The sequence below is a fragment of the Ursus americanus genome, chromosome 30 (assembly GCF_024610735.1).
Source record: "Ursus americanus isolate L20-20 chromosome 30, mUrsAme1.1.p, whole genome shotgun sequence".
NCBI classification, from domain to species: Eukaryota; Metazoa; Chordata; class Mammalia; order Carnivora; family Ursidae; genus Ursus; species Ursus americanus.
In genome coordinates, this window is record NC_142156.1 from 15593872 (window position 1) to 15614722 (window position 20851).

A 20851-nucleotide genomic window follows, 5' to 3' on the forward strand; every position below is an offset into this window, starting at 1 on the left:
CCACTCTGATTCACATATCTAAGACAATGCTTCCTGGAGAAATATTGAGGGATTCCTGCCTCCTATTCCCCCGAAACTGTTCTTGGCAGTTCCCTGGAGGGATCTCAAGGGCTGCAGGTGAGTGGGGGAGAGAGGGACAGAGTAGGCAGGCAACCAGGCCCTCCATCCTCACCCAGCTGGGTTCTCAACACTAGCAAAGCAGGGATTCCAGTAAAAAACAAAACGAAAACCTCAATATTTAATAAAAGCATGAAATATGGTTTACTGCATTGATGACCTCGATACTTCACCCTCCCAAGTATCCATGCTCTTTGCCATGTGAATTTGAACTCACTCTCACCAAAGAATTAGTCTATTTTCCTACCCATGAATCCTTCCCAGACTTATGACTTGCTCCAGCCAATAAAATGCAAGAGAGTGATCTCGTGCCCCTCCTGAGGCTGAGCCTGCAGAAGTCTCCTGCGTTTCTGCTTCTCTCTTACACTTCTGCCATGAGCACGACAAGCCCAGGGTAGCGTGCTGGAGGATGAGAAGCATGTGGAGCAGAGCTGAGCTATTCCAGCCATGGCCGTCCTAGATCAGCCAACCCTTTGAGGCACAAGCAAGCCCAGGCAAGACCAGCAGGGCCACCAGCCAAGCCCAGAAGCCTGGGAATGAGTAACCGTGGTTCTATGTCACTGAGTTTTAAGATGGTTTGTCACACAGCGAAAGCTAACCGATACACTATCCACTACAGCAACCATGCACTAAGGTGAAGCCTGTTAGAGTCACTACATTTATTTTGCGGTTTGGTATTATTTGAAATGACCAGTTGCATAGACTTCACTATCATCTGTTGACTGCTTTCAGCCACTAAAGGTCTTTATCCAGCTCTCCTCTTATCTGTCTTACACATCTTGCTTCTGGATTAAGTTTATTCGAAGGAAGAGTTTCACTGCTAACAAAAAGTTCAAAGATCACCACAGCTGACCTGCTCATTTTCCAGCTGACTGATGCTCCGAAGAGAGAGGGGAGTTGCTGAGAAACACATGTGAGTCAGAGACTCAAGAAACTGGCCTCCTGGCCATGCTTCATTGGCACCTGCACATACCTGCTCAGGTGTGTCTGGAGGGTCCAAAGGAGCCCTCCCACCACAGCCAGCAGCCGCGGCCCCCAAGGCAGAAGGAAATCGGTCCTGCCTCCTGGTGGAAGAATCTCACTGGGGTCGCTCCCTAAAATACTGCAAAGGCCAGACTCCCAGCTCCTTTTGGCCTCCCACCTCAATCCTTCATTTCATGCACACAACAGTCACATAATAAATACCTACCAGATGTCTCTATTAATAAATTATAATTCCCAAAAGGAGTGGGATGATGGAAGTGCTGTCAGGGCACGAAAGCTCTGAAGCATTAAATAGCAGCGGTGTGCAGAAAATTAATCCTTTTTCTTTCCTTTCTTCTTCTCCACCCCCCTTCCCCCCAGGATGCCAACAGAGGCAGGTGTCAGCAGGAAGTCTCTTTACAGCTCAGTGAATGAGGTTTTAATGAATCTGGCAGGAAAGGATGGGGAAGGAGAGGCTGCTACCCACAAAATGGTTTACATATGCCCTGCTGGCATAAAGGCCCTTTTGGATGAAATTTACCCCTATCAGACTAAAGGGGGTGCAGAAGGGAGGCTGTGGACCCCCTGCCCCCTTTAGAATGCTAAGGGGATCTCGGGGCTCCTGTAATCTTTTAAGTCAGACCGAGTTCTACTCAGTTCCTCTAAATTCCCATGCTACCTCTCATATTTGGACTTTGCACCTGCTGTTCCCCTACCTGGAACTCCTCTGTCTCTTCTCTGTCTGGCTCCTCTGTCACCTGGTCTCAGTTTACACATCACTTCTTCCAGGAGCTCTCCCATCATGCCCACCAAGTCTGGGCTGGGTGCCTCTCCTCATGTTCCCACCGCCCACTGTGATTCTGCTATTACAGCTCCTTGCACACTTGTGTATTTGTTGTTGACTGGCTGTTTATTTGTTTGTAGACCCCACCAGATACATACTCCTACTCTGGCTATCCCTGTATCCCTGGTGCTTAGCACAGTGTTTGATAGGTGGTTGGTACATGGTGAGTATTTGTTAATGAAGGAAAGAAGGGAGGAGGGAAGGGCTGAAGGAAGGAAGGAAAGAAAGAGAATGAACATACACCCTACCTTTCAACTGTCAGCCCTCAGGGAGCCTCTAGGAGCCTTGGCACCCTCTAGAGTCATGAACTTCTCTCGTGATGTTCACATTTATGACCTGACATGTCTCAGCATCTCTCCCTGGATGTCTGAATAATATACTCACGATATTCATGAAAAGCTGATCTTGTCTGGCCAGAGTCTCACCAGCCAACAACAGAGACTGCAGAACATTCAAATGGTCTTTAGTGATCAGCTTGTCCAAAGCCCCCAGCTGACAGATAGGAAGGGAGGGTCGGAGGCGGGGAAAGAATTTCCCAGAACACCTAGTTAAGTGTTTATCAGCGTTAAGAAAACCTTTAAGGATTCTGGGCCTGATGATGTGGTCACTTGGGTCCAAAAAAGCTGAAATTATGCAAGTGCTATATATATGTATACACACACACACACACACGTTCCAGATGTAAGGTATATACAGGTATAAATATAATATATATATTACATATATTATATATAACATATACATACAATGTGTGTGTGTGTACATGTGTGTGTGTGCACACAATGTATATATACAGAGAGGTGAGGCAAAATTGTAATTCACACATGCCTCTGACTTTGCTTGGTGCTTTACAGTTTACAAAGCTTTCCCGTGCATCTCATTTGATCCTACCACCACCCAAAGAGGGAGGAAGGGCACCTGATAACCCACTTTACAAAGGAGGGAGCCAGGACTCAAGGAGGTGAAGGGTGTGGCTCAAGGCCACGCTGAAACTGACTACCAGAGCAGGACTCAGACCTGGGTTTTCTGATGCCAGAAAACTGGCTCTGGGATAACTTCCCCATCTTAGGGAGGGCAAAAATGGCTTTCCAGAGCTTCTCAATGTGCACACGCAACCAAAGCCTGGTCTGCTTTGCAGCCTGGCTGTTCCTTTATTGGACCCAGCGTTCAATCTGTCATGCATATTGAGGAAATGAATCCAATTTAAACACAAACGTTGTAAGCAAAGATAGGACCTCTGCGTCAAAGGCACTTCGCTGGGAAACCAGACTGACCTCCCCTGAGGTGACAGAGACCATATGTGTGGCACGTAACTTCCCACAGGCTCTGTTCTGCTCCTCATCACCTTTCATTAATGATAGCAGTTATGCGAGCTAACACCGTCTTTATCTGAGAACACTGTTCCCAGGCAAATGCTGCAGAAGCCAGCACAGAGTGGTCAGTAAATTTCCTGGAATGCCCCAGATTACTACCAAGGATGAAATTGAGAGCTCTCCTAAGGGATGCATTCCATTCTCTTACCAAGATCATTTTTTGAAACTTCATAATTTTTTTCCTCAAGAAACGTGGGTTTCTTTGTGTGTTTTGTTTTGTTCTGTTTTGTTAGATATGCAAAACTTGCTAGTTCTTTTTTTAACCACCTCTCTTTAGGAGCAAAGCTAATTTGATCAGAAAAAAAAGATAAAATTCTGTTTGTAGAAAAATTAAAGTATCAAAATACTCACTGTTCTTTATCACTGAAGGAAGGCAAAGGAAGGAGAGAGAGAGAAAATAAATAAAGTTAGGAAAGAAATCTCCTAACAACGCCAACACTGTCTGGATGCAACAACCACTTCTGGTTTGGTTCCCCCCCCACCCCGCCCCCAGTCGTTACGATCTCATTTCCGCACAGCTGAAAAAGGCTGCTGCAAGGTAGGGCTGTAAAATCCTCAGGTTTGATTAAAATGACCAATCAGTTCAGCTTCTTAATTAACTGAGCTGATCATTGATGTATCTGAATAATGGATTTCTGGTACTAAAGAGAAATCACTTAACGGCAGCATGGCCAACATCATCCTGGGGGATGAGGAGCACACTGAAGGAGGGCCACGAACCCCGAATAGTCAGCGGATCATTCATTTGCTGTGGTCCCACTTTGGGAAAGCAAGTTCTTCCAGAAAGGAGACCAGCATCTCCATTTACTAGGTGAGCAATCATAGGCATGTCATGGCCTCCCTTTGTGCCTCAGTTTCCACCCCTGACCTCTGGTCCTCTCTGGCTTGCAGACTGGAAAGCCATAGAGACATATCAACCTTCAGGCACCAGCCTTCCTCCCCACGTATTCCCAACACAGGGAGCTGAGCCACCGCTCTACCCCAGCAAGAAGCAGGTGCGTTCCCGGCTTTCAAACACAATCACACCATCATTAAATTCAAGGAGGCTGAGCGAGGAAGGTCTTTGAAAATCACGAAAGCCTCTGAAAATCACAAAAATAGTAAATGTGTCTGGCTAGCCGGCAGTTAATTAAGACGAGATGTCTTCATTTACCGGAGAAAGGCATTAGAGGTGTCCACACGAGCTGCAGCAGACTAGCTGGCATGTGTGATGCCTATAATTCACCCATTAGCATTTATTTGAAAAATAATTTTAATATCTGAAAGAAACGCAGGAGCAGTCAAGGCAGCCGGATGCGTGCAGAATGCAAGGTGGCTCACAGGAGCCCAGAAGCGCTTGAATGAACGTGCGTCCAGACTGTTTGAATAATTCTAATTTAATTGTAGGGCAAATTGTTTGGCTTCATATTGACTAAAGTAAACTCTGATGGATGGTATTTTAATTAACTGACATTTCTTAAATAAAATAAATATTTTACCCCCATCCATCCTTCAGGCAACTGTTTATCTTACAGAGACACAGTTTTTGGCTGATGGAATATTCTCTGCGAAGTAAGTTTGGCTCCAAGAGAACACCACGGGAAGGGCTTGGCAGACTGGAAGTTTCCTTTTGACAAGGAAGCCAACAGAGTTCCCTGGTGTCTTCAAAACTGTAAAATTCGTAGAACGGGAGGTTTTAGATGGAAGGAAGCAGGCAGGGGCTTTTGCTTCAGAGAGCATGGGCGGACTAAATATTCAGAAAGACCCTCTGCCAGGATATAATTAGGTCCTGGATAAATTAGAGCAGACCCTCTTTTAAAAAGATTTATGTATTTATTTGAGAAAGAGAGAAAGTGCATGAACAGAAGGGGCAGAGGGAGAAGGAGAGAGATCCCCCCAGCAGGACTCCGTGCTGAGCGCAGAGCCAGATGCAGGGCTCGATCTCACGACCCTGAGATCACGACGTGAGCTGAAACCAAGGGTCGGACGCCCAACTGACCGCACCACCCAGGTGCCCTGGAACAGACCCTGTTTGAATGCAGTTCTGGGATTGCTAGAAAGCAAGGCAATTCTCCAACACTGCCTCCCTTGGCAAAACAAATAAACAAAATAGACTTTGTCAAAACAAAAACGTTTCCTCTTCAAAAGATTCTGTTGTGAGAAAGAAAAGGCACGTTGTTAGAATGAGAGAAAATATGTGCAAAACGTGTTTCCAAAAAAGGGACATTTCTCTATAATGTATGAAAAAAAAACCTGGTAAAATTTAACAAGAAGGTAAATGACCTGATTTTGGACAAAAGGTCTGAACAGACATTTCAACAAAGGGGTTCCAGGAATGGCAAACATTACATAGGACGTTCAGCATCATTAGTCAGTAGGGAAACGCTAGTGAAAAGCCCAGAGAAATGCCTGTGCGCACACCCTAGAGAGGCTAACACTGGAAAGACTGGTCATCTCCAGGGCTGGCGAGGAGGCAGAGAAGCTGGAACTCCCTCCCACACCTGTTGGTGGGAACATAAAATGGCACAACCGACTTGGAAAACGGGCTGGCCGCTTAGTGAGAAGTCCAGCATACACCTGTCACGCAAGTAGGGACAGTCTGCTCCCAAGTAATCACCCAAGAGAGAGGAAAGCATCTCTATAGGAGGCTTTCTTTGCACCGGCCCCAAACTGGAAACAGCTAGAGCCCATCGGCAGGTGGACAGATACACAAGTTGTGGTATTATCCACACAACGAAATGGAGTTTGGTCCTACGAAGGAACAGGCTACTGCTACGCAAGACAGTCTGGATGCTGTGGGACAAGAAGGACGGCTCACGAAATAAATTGTGCTGAGAGAAAGAAGAGGGACATCTCTTCCCCTAAAAAAGAGTTCGCACTCTACGATGCCATTTGTAGGACATTCTGGAAAATGCAAACTAATGTATAGTTAGAGAAAGAGGAGCAATTACCTAGAGATGGGCGGGGAGGACGTGGAGGAAAAGGCACAAGGAAGCTTCTGGGGTGGATGGATTTGTTTATTTATCTTGCCTGTTGTGACTGTTTCATGAACGTATGTTTTGACAGCTACCAAATCGTACTTCAAATGGGTACTGTTGAAGGTACGTAGGTATACCTTTATAAGGCAATTTTTTGGAAAAGAAAAAGAAGACCCAGCCAACAGAGTCCAGGACAGTGAGCTGTGAGCAGGAAGCCGAGGCAGGAGTCTGATGTCAGCTCCTCACGGGCGGAGAAGCTCCATCTGAGACCCCGACACGGAGCCACGACCCTCTTGGGGGGGGGGCTAACGTCATCCCGGGTGAGGGGTACCCCTCACTCCTGGCAGGAGCAAGAGTGCCAATCCCTCTGAAGAAAAATATCCCTGCAGGAGGTTCCCCAGGATTCTCATAGATTGAGCGCACAATAAAAAATTACCAAGCGTTCAAAGAAACAAGCCACGTTGATTGAAAATCTGCAGGAATGGTAAACAACAGACTTAGACTGTCAAGCGGTGGTGTGCTGGTGAACTTCTCACAACTGACTACTTAACAGTGGAGGAAAAGTCCCACTGAATGCAAAACCGGGAAGAAATATGCGATAGTATGTCACTATATACACGGGTATAATAGACGTACATAACGTAACCCAGAGAAGAACAAAATGTCGTAAAATAATTACGGGATTAATTTTGAGTCGTTACGTCCTTTGTGTTGAATATTGCTTAACTGTAGAATTATGAATTCAATTTCTCAGAACGGTTGTGTTTAATCCCCGGCTTGCAAAATGCCTGAAAATTTATCAGCCCTCATGAGCGAGGGGGATAGAGATCCAAGGCGTCCCTGATTCGGGTGTAATAATCACTGGATACAGAATGTGACGTCACCTTTAGGTCACATTTCCCAATTTTTAAATCATCAGGCCAAAATCAAATAGTAAGAAAACACCACTGCAAGTCGGAGTCAGCTGGTGGCCTGCCAGTTTGCACCCTGGGACCTAGTCCAACTTCCTTATGTGATTGATAAGAAAACTGAGGCCCAGAGAGGGACAGAGCTTCGCCTATGACCACACAGGAAACGAGCTCGGATCCAGAAGCAGACCAAGCCTGATTCTGAGCACCGGGTCTGTGCTCTTACTGCCGCCTCTAAAATGGGGCAGGCAGCTCAGAATTTCCTCTTGTTATTTCAGCCTTGCAAAGCAGTAAAATCAGAGAAGTTTCTATACCAATAGCCCCCCAGACTCATTTTTTTCCCACCCCAAGGAAGGAAATTCTATTTGTTTCTTTGCAGGCCCCTTTTTCTCCCCCGCGGACCCCACACAAGCCACCCCCCGGAAGACGCAGCCACTTACTTTGATTGCAGGGGTCGGTCACCGGGACACATCCAACGGCTAGAGCTGTTGCTAAATACGGTGTCGGTCATGGCACAAGTTCGGTGCTCCTGGAAAACAGGAACCCAGAGAGCACATCACCCAGTTATGCAGCCACTCTTTGTCTTTCTCAAGTCCTCACTCGATGCCAGTTACTCCAGGGGATGCAGAGAAGAAAGGGAACATCACCCAGCTTCTCCACTTCCCAGATGGGGAAACTGAGGCCCCAGGGGGGAAAGTTCCCGCTGGACATCATAGCCTCCCTAGTGGCAGAAATGGATCAGAGCAGAGAGACTTCGTCCTTAAATGCACATTCTTCTCATTCACTACCTCAGGGTGACGTGCACAGCAGGGCGAGGGTCCTCGGAGTTCTTAATTCCAACCCAGGGTCTTCCTACTGGGGGATGTCCTGGGACTCATTTCCCAGTCCACTTGGCTTGGTCAGCTTTGAGATCTGAAATCCTGGAGTTGGTCCTGGTTGTTCTTTTTTTTTTTTTTTTTTAATACTTTAACGCCCAAGCCATCAGAAAATCACGTTGGCTTGATCTTCAGAACCCACCCAGAACCCGCCCACTGCTCTCTGCCTGGCTCGCTGCCGTGCTGAGCCAAACCGCTACCATCCGCACCTGGCTGACTACGGTAGCCTCTTCACTGGTTCCCCTGCTTCCACCCTGCGCCTTCTTCAGCCCGTGCTCGGCACAGCGGCCGGGATGATGTTCACAGACATAACTCACAGCTTGTAGAAACAGCACCACCACGGTTAAACACAGGGCTACCACACGACCCAGCAACCCCATGCCTAAGTATCTACCCACCCAAGAGAAATGAAGACACGTGCTCACACAAAAACGTGTACGCAAATGCTCATCGCAGCATTATTCGCCATAGCCAAACGGCAGGAACGACTCAATAGTCACCAGCTGATGAACGGACAGACGGACGTGTATCTATGCGATGGCATGTCACACGGCCGCAGAAGGGGAAGGAAGCATTCACACACGCCACGTGGACAGACCTCCAAAACATGCCGCCGAGTGAAAGAAGCCAGTCATGAGAGACCACATAGTGGATGGTTCCCTTTACAAGAAATGTCCAGAATAGGCAAATCCATAGAGACGGAAAGTAGATTTTGATTGACTGGGGGAGGGTAGAAGGGCTGGACGTGATGGCTATGGGGTACGGGGCTTCTTTGCGGGGGCAATGAGAATGTTCTAAAATTCACTGTGATGATGGTTGCACAACTCTGTAAATACACTAAAAGCCACTAAATTGTCTACTTTATTTTTTCCTAAGATTTTATTTATTTATTTGTCAGAGAGAGAGTACAAGCAGGGGGAGGGACAGGCAGAGGGAGAAGCAGATTTCCTGCTGAGCAGGGAGCCTGATGCGGGACTCAACCCCAGGACCCTGGGATCATGACCTGAGCTGAAGGCAGATGCTTAACCACCTGAGCCACCCCAGGCGTCCCCTAAATTGTCTACTTTAAAAGGGTGAATCATATGATATGTGAATTTTATCTCTGTGAAGTTGGGGGAGAGAGATGACACTGGAGAACTGGCAGGCCCATGAAGGCTATAAACATTTACCTATCCTACGGTTCACGAATTCTACTCTTAGGCACATACCCAAGGGGAAAATGCTTCTGTTTTAAAAGATGTCCAAGAGTGTTCATAACCTCTTTATTCATAACAGCTAAAAACTAGAAATCATCCAGAAGTCCATCAACAGGAGAGCAGACAGATAAAGGTGGTCGGTTCACACAGTGGAATACCGGTCCACAATAAAAGACAAACTCCTGATGTACGTAACAATGGGGACGAATGTCGCAGACGTGATGTTTTATGAAAGAAGCCAGCAGCAAAAGAGGACACGCTATTTGATGGTATTTACATGAAAGTTAAGAACAGACAAAGCTATTTGATGGTTGGAGAATACAGAGCAAATCCATGGCTAACTTCGGAGGGTATTGGCTGGGAAGGGGCAGAAGGGGAACTCTGGAGGGTGAAAATGTTCTGTATCTTGATCTGGGCTGTACGTACGTCTGCAAAAGCCACATGAGCTCTTTATGTTCTTTCCTTCACCCCAAATCAAGTACATCAGTAAAACTTCAGAAGGTGGGGATCACTGTGTCCAGTGGGTCCTTATTTCCCTGAAGGTCTTGGTACAACATGGCCTTGTTTTCTGGGATGCTGAATAGTTGAGAAACTGGCAGGTGAACAGGGAGGGCACTCTCTCTGCTATCCTGCAGCCAGTGGGGTTATAAATCTTCCAGTGGGCTGGGGCTGGACACGAGGGGGGGAAGCCTCTTACAGAAAAGCCATTTCGTCTGCTCCCCTGTGGTTGACATAATCTTCCCAGACTCATGTGACCATTTCACTGTTTCTGCTGGGAAAAGAGAAAGAAAGGAGGGACGGCTCCTGGTGCAGAAGAAATCTGCTGAAAAGAAATGTAATGTCTCATTTTTGCCTGTGCCGGGAGCTGAGCGAGGCCGCCCTGGGCCCCAGGGACCGCTGGCCCCTGTTGGGTGCCGGGAACCTCGGGCCCAGGTAATGGGCTTCCTCAGCTGACCCTGGACTGGACTTGGAACGTTCCTTTGAATACCCTGCTTTCTGCTTTGCAGGAGAGATGAAGCACTGCCCTCGGCAGTGGGGGGGCAGCGGGGGAGAAGATCCCAGGAAGCAGGGAGGGCTGGCGCAAGGGTTACACGGTCCCCTCCTGCAAACTCTGATCTCCAAATTCCTTTGCCCTCAAGGTGGAATCTGGCCACCCACCCTCTCCAGCATTCAGTCATGCGCACCAGGAGTTCATTTCCTATTAAAATTCTGCCCGCAAAGCGCAAGAGTGCTGGCTGACAGCCCCGTGGAAACCACCCAGTTCCATCCTCCAGGCTAGAAGCCACCCTGGACAGTACTGGTTATTTCGGCTTTGCCATCCAGGGCTCCCAAAGCACTTCACATCTCAGGACTGGATTCCTTGTCCAGTGTGTGCCCCGGTCAACCGGCCCTGGGCCAGGAGAGGGGATGTCTGAGCCATTGAGGCATTGAACGCCAGAGGAGCAAGGCCAGAGAAAGAAGGTCATGTGTCCGCAGGCAGGCCCTCACTGGGGGAGGGGAGGAGGGAGGGAGTAGATGCAGGTGGAGGGGAGGGGGCCAGCAGGGACTGCCAATGTCCTTTACAGGAGGGGCGTCCACCCCCCAGCCTCTAGGAGAATTAGTAGCTAAGAGCTGATGGCAGTACCATTTTCCAGAGAACTGCCCTCAGCCAACAAAAGCAGCCGCCTTGCCCAGATACCTAGGAGGCTACGGTCACCCCAGGTGCAGCCCAAAGCCAATGAGGAATGGGCAAGGCGGGGATATGAAAGCACAGCCTCCTTGGGTCCAGGTGGGACAGCTGTGTGTGCCAACAGCTCCAGAGCTCCCCGTGGGATCAGGCTGAGGCCAGACTCCAGCTAAAGCCACACCCCCCGCTGCCCTACACTGCTTCCCTGAGTCATCACTAGTCGTAGAAATCCTATCGCTGGTTCTGCTTTCAGAGAACTTGACCTCACATGGGAGTAGAAGGGAGAATTTTAGGACAATGGGGTTCTGATCCCTGAGTTCATCACCCCAGGCAAGCCGCTTAACCACCCTCTAATCTGATAGGAGGCGATCCTAAGATGTTCTCCTACCTGCCCACAGATGATGCTCCATGAAGTCCAGCCAAGATGTGAGGTTTGAGGGTGAGTTCATAGAAATGGTAAGCCTCTGACATTTTCAGAAGCCCCCTGCCTCTCCTACTGCGTGCTACAGAGAAGCCAACAGCACAGCGGACAGAAGGCCCCTAGCCCCAGGGACGAGCAGCAGAGCGAAACCAACCATTGATACCAGGAGCCAAAGGACAGAGGCACATGTCAGATAAATTACATAGGATTCTGCCCTAGGGTCTGCAGAACCCTGGTCACCGAGCTGGTGAGTTTAAGCACCCACCACAGTCCCTGACAGGCCGTGAGCACTTGCAGAATGGTAACCCTCCTCTCCTGCTTGCCCTAGACTATACAGTTTATCTAGCAATGATGACTAACGTTTCTCAAGCGTCTACTATGTGTAAAATTCCATACCTTCACCATTTGCTTTAATCCTTACAATCCTACTCCCAGCTAAGTGATAGAATCCTTACTTTATAGGCGAGAAACTGAGGCTCAGAGTGGTTAAGTCACTTCCTTAAAATCACACAGCCAGCAAAGCAGAGCCAGGATCTGAACTCTCTCCCAGACCATGCACTAATCACTACTTGGCTCACACCTACAGAACATTCCTCCTCAGTTTTAGATTGCTCGATCCTGACGAGTGTGTGGTGACCATCAGCCCCCGACTGTATTCCCACCTCTCAGCCTCAGAAACAAGCAGAGACGTGCCCACCCAGCCCCCCCTTCCCTGGAGATGCTGAACGATCACACATTTGGGCTCAGTCAGGGCCAAAGCCATGGCTTAGGATCCAGTCCTGCAGCTCCAAGTTCAGAAAGCCTGAAATCGCTTTCTCCCCAGAAGCCAGAGGCTCCAGCTCTGTCTCCCAGACACAGGTGGCCGCCCGTCCTGCAGCAAGCTCCAAGACAGTCTGCTTCCCATCACCAAAGCAACAGGAGCAATCGTTGATAGCTCCCATGTCAAGGGCTTGCTACCTGCTAAATGCCTTCCAAGTCGTATCTTGCTCAGTCCTCACCATAGCCTTCGATAGCCTTCGACAGAGATGCTCTTCTTACCCATTGTACAGATGAGTCACTGAGTCCTGGAGCTTAGTTTAAGCGGGCTTCCCGAGGTCCCACTTAAAGTGTGTCTAGGAAGCAATCTAAATGCCTAACACCAAGCTCTGGCTAGCTGGTGGCGGGGCGTCTGGATGGTGGCGTACGACAGAGATGATTTATGACGGGCACGGCTGCGTCACTAAGATAAACCGCCGGGTGTGAAGACCGGGATGTAGGATGATGTCCCAGAACACCACCGCTCATGCATGGGCTCAAGGGAAGGCAGGATACATGCGTGTGACTTTGGGTTATACGTGCATAAAGTATGTCGAAAGAACGAGCATGAAGCAGATGACGCTGCTCACCTCTGGGGACAGGAAGTGAGTAGCTGACACTGAGCCCGGGAGGAGAATTTTCACAATGTACCCCTTTGGATTTGCAACTGTGTGGCGATGTGAGCTATCTGAAAATAAATGAACATTTAGCTTTTTTAAATGTAAATTTAAAATAGTAAAGTGCTTGGTGGCTGCCCATTGTAAGACTTAAGGCCTCCTCCTTGACTTCAAAGAACTGCCTGGCCCCTCTGCCGGCTACTCTCCCCGTATCTATCTTTTCCAGCTCCCAGGCCTTCAAAGCCTCTGCTGTGCTCTCTGCCTTAATAGCATCTTCCTTGCACTCTCACGAGGCTGATTCCTTCTTGTACTCTACTGGTCTCTGCTCAAGTGTCACTTCCTCCAGGAAGCCTTCCCCGACTACACTCTCTAAGTCACCTCCTCTCACCCCATTGCTTACTCTCCCTGTTTGTTTTCTTTATAATACTTACCCTGACTTGCAATTATTATTATTTTTTTCTTTATTTACGGTTTGTCTCTCCACCTATTCTGTAAGATCCAGATTTGTTCAACAGTTGCACGTCCAGGGCATGCAGGGCCAGCTTCATGGGCCCACAACCTAGGCAGCCGCCCAGGGCTCCGTGCATAGAAGGGCCCTGAACTTGCCTGAATGCTCTGCTGTTATCATCTTGAGATTCTTAATAATATTTGAACAGAGGGCCCTGCATTTTCACTCTGCAACCGGTCCTTAGTATACAGTAGATACTCAGTAAATCTTTACCTAAGCTCAGTGAGTGCAGGAGGCACTCAATAAATCTGCATGTAAGGGGCAGGGCCAGGCCGGTTCCACATCTGCCCCCCGGAACAGCTTGGTGGTAAGCCATATGCCACCTTGCATCTGAAACTACCATGAAGACTCTGTCTCAAGCCCGGAAAAGCTGGATTCCAGAACCCTGCCTTTCTCCCTCTTTGCATTTTGTTCTGCCTACTTCTTGGCACTGTATGCTCAGGAACTGTGCCTCCAACCCCCAGAATCTCCAGGTCTTCTGTTGCTTTCCGAGGAGCTGAAAAGCCGACTCTGAAAGGCCACTTAGCCTCAGAGCCGCAGCATGTGTCTGTGACAGGCCGGTGGGGGGCTCTCTGGGGCACTTCGGGGCACTGCAGGGGACCGGCGGCGTGAGCCGCCGCTGTCTGCACAGAATTCGATGCCACGGTTGGCCTCCCAGCCCCACAGTCTTGGAATTCACCCAGAAGCTTCGCCGCAGAACCTGCAGCCTCCAGCTTGGATGGCGCCCAGTCCCTTCTATCTGTGTGTGGCTCTTTCCTGTCCCTCCTCGCTTCCCCTGAGTCCAGCCTATCACTGCTCAATTAGGAATCTGGAAAAACTCACTCAGACCATCTGATGGTGTGGGAAATGCAACTTGCACTAAGGACCTCAAATGGGGGGAGACTGGGGGTGGGTGGGATATTCCAGGAACAGAGTCCAAGCTGAAAATATGTTTTGTTTGGCCCATGCAGTGTTTTTTAAAAGTAAAATCAAGCCAATATCCTAAAAGCACGGGATTTAATTAAAAATACAGATTGCCAGCTTCTGTTGAGAAATAGGAAGAATCAAAAAATATTTATAGAACATCTATTACTATGTGCCAGACGCTGTTTTAGGCATTGGGGATATAACATCAAAGCAAACAAACAAGAAGGAGGAAAACCACTGTCCTTGTGAAGCTTACCTTTTAGTGGGGACGACACATAATAACCAAACAGTAAGTCAAATGTAAAAGGCATTAAGACCAAGAAGGAGGATTTGATGATTAAGAGGGAAGTTTGAGTTTAAATAGGTATTCAGAGGAGGCTTCACTGAGAAATGATATCTGAGCAAAGACTTGAAGGGGGGGTAATGGACTGACCCATGTGGATATCTGAGGCAGAGCATTCCAAGCAGAGGAGAAAGTAAGTGCAAAGGCCCTGGGGTGGGCTTGTGCTGGTAAGCTGGAGACATAGCAAGGAGGAGAGAGTGGCTAGATTAGAGTGAGCAGAAGAGAGATGGGTAGGAGCTGAGATCAGAGCAGCAGTTGGGGAGAGGGAAGGGGGACACATCAGATCATGAGGACCATTTCAGCTTCTACTCTGAATGATATGGAACCCACAGAAAAGCTTTGAGAAGTGAGCTGAATATGTTCTATTCTGTCTCAACCATGCATCCAGCTTTATATGCCAAGCTCTCAGGATTCCAACACACCCTTGCCAAGGCAAGGACATGGGCCAGCAGAGGGAAAGATGGCAGTCTCTTGACTTGCCTGCCACACCTGATGGAGCTGAGTGCTGTTCCACTTGCTCACCTGCCTTGCCATTCCAGACTCCTGTCTTAGAGCCACAGTGCCCCTTATACGGCCAGCACATCCAGAGGATGAAGGCTGCTGTTGGCCTCTCTTTGTTCCTGACGCCAGCTGGGACATCCCCAGCCTCCCCAGTACCAGGCCAAGGCTGGAATGGCAAGGCCTTGGCTCCTTCATTGCTGAGCTGGTTGGTGCCTGAGATAAGGACAGAGACAGGCCCGAGAGACACTCGAGGAGAAGGCACCTTTGTGCTCCTGGTCTTGAAACAAAGCAAACTCACAGTCACCTCCACATGGCTCTCCCACAGCCACACAGCACTAACAGATGATTCCTGCCATGAGCCTTGGAAGAGTTCCATTGGACAGTCCCCATTTTATAGGGTTTTCAGGAAGTCACAGAGCCTACCCTCACCGCTCTGCAACTTTGGCAGGTGGCAGAGACCACATTGTGAGGGTCACAGTCATTCTAGCTGCTGCATCTGCCCCATCATAAACCGGTCACTCCCCGCCAACATACAAGCTGGCCACAAACGTTAAGAAGCCCACACAAGATCACCCAAGTGTGGCCTAGACCAAAGGACCGGCCAGAGGAACTCAACCCAATCGTGGACCTCAACAATCAAGAGATAAATTAATGGTGGTTGTTTTGTTCTGTGCCCTAATCTGCGGGGTGCCTTGTTACGTAGCAAAAGCTGAAAGATAGAACAGCCCACTGTTACAGGACAACAGCTGGCCCTGGACCCCAGAGTCTTGGGATCCAGCCCCGGCTCATTTTATTTTCTGTGTGGCTCTGGAAAGTCACTTAGTCATGCTGGGCCTTGGTTTTTGCATCTGTAAAAGGAGGACATAAAAATACCCATCTTTGTTATACTTACCTTGCAGGGTTGTTGGGAAGAGCCAATGAGTTAACACATGTGCAGGGACCTTGTAATTCAAGTTCCTTTTCAAGTATTAGGCAAGGAGGTCACTGCTAATGTTCTCTGAGGGTCTGGCTAGGGAGGAGAACAAAGGTCTAAATTCTCACATTTGTTTAGGCTTGAGTGAGACATTTCAGTGGATTATCAGGGGTAGAGATTTCTTGGTTTTGCCTGTTTGGCATTTACCCTCTCTTTTGGGGGGTAATGGCACCCCAATTTTCCCTCAGGGAGGAAACCCTCCCTCTTTCAGTATCAGTCTGTGTCACTTAGAAGGAGCTCGTCCATTCTGGTCCCTAGAAGTGGACCAACTTCCCTTGCCTGGCCAATCAGTGCAGTACAGCCCACGGGCCACAGCAGCTGGTCCAGGGATGGGCACATGACCCAATCTGGACAGACGAAGGCCTGCCCTAAAACTTCTGCTGGAACTCTATGGAAAGAAGCATTCTCTTTCCACTGGGATTGCTTAGCTGGTAGAACAGAAGCCTGGAGCTGCTATTAGTGACTTCTGCCACCACATGGGAAAGGCCTGCCAAAGGCTAAAAGGAGAGCTGAGAGATGAAAAGAGCCTGAGTTCTGATGATGCACTGGAATGCTGGATCCAGCCATGCCTGAATCTATCCTGGCCTTTCTGGCAACCATCAGCCAATATGTTCCTCCTTTTTTTCTCTTCGAGTCAATTTGAATTGAATTTTTGCCATTGTAACCCTCCTGAGCTCTATGTGTCTTCGCAGATCAGCCACCTTGGAGCGAACAGGAATGTCAAAGGCAGCCCAAACTGGCCTAGGCCTGGGGAGAAATACACCAGCCTTCAACAACCCCCTGGAATTCCCCCTGCGTCAGAGGCACTGCCACCGAAGCTCAGGGCTTGCAGGAGGACAGGAAACATTTGTAAAGCTTCCTCACCAAGGCCTGCTGAGACCCTGCACTGACAATTAAAATTCAGTGACAATAAACAGCACTAATTAAAAGCAAAACTAAGTACTTAATAAGACAAATGAGGTGACGGTATTAAAAGTCAGGATGAGAGAGCTGACATTAATTAAAAACAAAGACTAATCTCTTCCCTCCTCCGAAAAGTCTGTGTCTGTGTGTGTCTAGAAAATGCTCGGATTTGTTAATGTACTAAATGCCATGGGAACAGGAAGGTTCTGGTATTGGTTCTGCCTGGGGGTTGGGGTGGTGAGGGTCCTCCCAGCAAGGGGGACATTTGCGCCGGGCCTCGAAGGATGAGCTGGAGCATGCAAGACTGAAAAGATGAAGGAAGGGATGGGGACATAAGCAAAGACTCGGAGGCTTCCGTGGACATGGCATGTTTCCAGATTGGAGAAATTCACGGGAATGGAGGCTGGGGTGATCGGAGGGCGGGAGGAGGGGGAAACAGGACCGAAAAGAGAGAGCAGGCCATGATTAACCCCATCACCTAATGCAGTCTCCACCCAGACAATCCTGCTTGCATTTAAGGCTTTAGAAGCTTAGACCACATGCTCTAGCAGACAGTTCAGCAGGGTGACCTCGGGTATGGGTGTGGCCGCCCAGCCCATCTGGTCATCTACCAGTCTGACAAGTGTATTCCCCTCCCTGAGCCTCAGTTTCCTCGTCTGCAGAATTAGATCTCAAATTATAACTATTGTGAGGATTAAATGAGATGGTGTATGGGAAGCCCCCGGTTCAGGGCATGGCACAAAACACCCGCTTGTCAAGTGGGAGCTATCATGAATTTACGTTATTATTAATAATAATGCTCTCAGTTGCATTTTCCTAAAGAGATGGGAGCCCAGCTCTGGCACTAGAAGGAAATGCCCCCGGCTTTTTGAAGCCAAAGTAAGTACATGAAGCATGATAATGTTGAATAATGGAAATAACAATATATGATATAATCCTACGATGGTAACAGTGTAATTGCACTAAAGCGAGGGAGGTTTGTTGAGTGCGGTGATGGTCGTTAGTGCCGCTGACTAACCGTGTGAGAGGATTGCCCCTCCCTCTCCCTGGGAAGCTGGGAATGGCCACAGGAGCAGTTTTGGCCAATAAAGTTTCCCAGGTGGAAACAGAGCCAGTGCATTCTTTTTTTTTTCCTTTTAATAAAGTTCAATTAGCCAACATATAGTACATCATTAGTTCTTGATGTAGCGTTCAATGACTCATGAGTTGCATATAACACCCATTGTGTGTATAACACTCATCACGTCACGTGCCCTCCTGCATTCTTCACCACATTCCCCTTTCCCTGTCTTGACGATCGTGGATGTATGAGGATGGAGCCCCCCTCAGCCTGGGTCCCTGTGGGAGGATACATGCAGAGAGGACACCCCCTACTAGCCCACCGCATCCAGGCAGCGTGAGTGAGAGACAAATCTCTGTTGCTCAGCCACGGAAACTTTGGGGACTATGTGTTACTGCAGCAGCAACCTAACCCACTCTGTGCTCCCTACGGGCCACGACTGTACTAAGTATTTCATGAGCAACCTCTCATTTGAGCTTCAGAACAATCCTAGAAAACACGATCTTTTCTTACCCAGTTTAACAGATCTGGAAACGGAAGCCCAGAGAAGTCCAGTCCTTTGCCCAAGGACACACAGCCAGGAAATCTCAACACGGTGTGCATTCACACACCAAAGGCAGGGGAGAGCATCCAGAATTGATCTTCCTGGGCAGAATGTCTCCTGCTGGACAGGGGCACCCCAAACCCTTCCGTCCTCCCCTGGGTTATGCATCTGTCTGTGCCCTGAGTCTACAAATCCAACACTGAACGACAAAGTGCAAGCACCGTTACAGACGCTCTCCAGGGCTCCCTGCACAGTCCAGCCAATTACCCGATTCCTCGATAAAGTGGAAACTCGCCTTTGTCGTGTTGTTAACCAAGCTTATCTCTGCTCCAGCTAGGCTGTGGTGTGCAAGGAAAAGAGGAAAAGCTCAGGACTGATTTTTGTGTTTGCGCAAGCATGCCCAGACACAAGGGACCCCAACCAGGAAAATGTGATGAGCCAGGTCTGCGTATTAAAACAAGTCATTTAGCTTAATGGCCCCTGGCTGCCACTCAGGCCCAAGCTGCAATGAAACTCATTCTGATTAAAAGCCAGCTGGAACGGGCTTATCTGCCCCCCTAAATCTTACCATGCCACAGAGACCACAAGCGCCATCCTGACCCCTCCTCTACAGCGGGGACAAAACAGAGCAGAGAGGGTCATTTACCCCTTAAAAAAAAACGCCCGCGGGCCTCATTCTCACATCCGAAGAGCATTTTTGCAACTCACAGATGAGAGACACTTTACATTTTACAGATGAGGAAACTGAGGCCCCAGTTTGTCAAGGTCACACTGGTACCAGGTGGATTACCCAAGGACGCAGACCTGGGTCTTCTCTAAATGAGCCTTCTCACCACCCTGCTCCACTGACTAGTGACGCAAATAATATAATATTTGGCTGAGCCTATTAATTTACTGTTTTCGTACGGCAAATATGGTGGCATAGTGGCAGCATTGTATGGGCTAACCCAATAATAAAAATAGCTTCACTGGATATTTTCTACCCACTCCTCCAGATGCAATCACCGTCCACCTAGTTCGGTGCCCTGGGAGAATGTCCTGTGTGGGTAGTATTGGTGGCTCTCTTGCCCTCTGGCTCCTGGCTGGGTTTGTCTACTGGGAAGCACCAGCAGAAGACTGGAGGGAGGAAAGAGAGAGGCTGGGGCATGTATCTGCTGGACCCCTCCTGCTGGTCACCGTGGGCTGGCTGTTGGGGGTCAGAGCCCCTGTCAGGAGGACCTCTCCATATGACTCTTTCTCTTCTGGGTCCACAAGTGTTCCCTTCCTGCCCTTCCAGGCCTAGAGATGCTGATGGCTCCCTCCATTGGGTGCTGGGCCGTGAAGCATCCAGGACCTTCTGGATTGCTCACGTGATTGAAAATGTCTCTTCATTAAACTCTGCTCATTTATTCCTCTGGGCATGCATCCAGTGTCCGAGTGCCTGTGACAGGCCAGGCACTGTTCGAGGTACTTAGCTCACCTAATCCTCACGATGAGCCAATGAACAATGATTATTCGTCTTTACAGGGGAGGCACCTGGAGCACAGAGAGGTTTGGTAACTTCTCCCAGGTCACACAGCTAGTAAATGATGGGGACACATTTAGAATCTCAGCAGTGTGACTACAGAGCCTGTGCTTACAACCAACTCACTATCTTGCCTTAAGGGTCTGTCTTTAGCAAAAGTGGGATGGCATTGAAATTAAGAGCATCAGCCTTCACGTGGGCAATTTCCAAGGACCAGCTCCTTTCATTTTCAACATCATCATGTGAGGTAGGCTCTGCCATTACTCCTATCCCTGAGGCTCAAAGGGGTGCATTAACTTGCCTAAGGTCACCAGCCAGGAACAGTGGAGCCAGCCAGCCAGCTTATAGACCCCAGTGCGTCTCCCTCCAATGCCAACACTCTTAACCCATACTCTGCATACTCTGGGGGCACCTAGATGGCTCAGTCGGTTCAGCGTCTGCCTTTGGCTCAGGTCATGATCCCAGGGTCCTGGAATCAAGCCCCAGATTGGGCTCCCTGCTCAGCGGGGAGCCTGCTTCTCCCTCTCCCGTTCCCCCTGCTGTGCATTTGCCCGCTCTCTCTTTCTCTGTCAAATTAATAAGTACAATAAAAGAAAAAAAGACACGTCTCTGGACCACTACTCTTATAACACAGCCACCTGGACAGACCAACAGGTGGCAGGTACAGTGAGGGAGGCAGGCTTAGGTCAAGAATGGCCTTCTCACCATCAGAGGTATCAAAAGGAGGGTGTGCTACTTTGAGAGGCAAGGAGCTCGCAGCATTGGAAGTAATCCAATGCAAACAGCAAAACTACTTGTCGGGCCTGCGGTAAAGAGGGTGATGTGCATTTCTGAAATGGCCTCTTCTTTCCGCATTTGGAAAGGAACAGCTCAAGCT

The 20851-nt window shown here is 48.9% G+C and overlaps 1 protein-coding gene across 1 annotated transcript in view; it reads right to left on the reverse strand.

Moving 5' to 3' along the window:
* RPH3A (rabphilin 3A) overlaps nucleotides 1-20851 on the reverse strand; it is a 199171-nt gene that overhangs the window by 59624 nt on the left and 118696 nt on the right. Inside the window, exon 5 of the mRNA XM_087857336.1 lies at nucleotides 7603-7691. Within this exon, the coding sequence (XP_087713462.1) occupies nucleotides 7603-7673 (71 nt within the window). The 5' untranslated portion in view covers nucleotides 7674-7691. The remainder of the gene's footprint in view (nucleotides 1-7602; nucleotides 7692-20851) is intronic.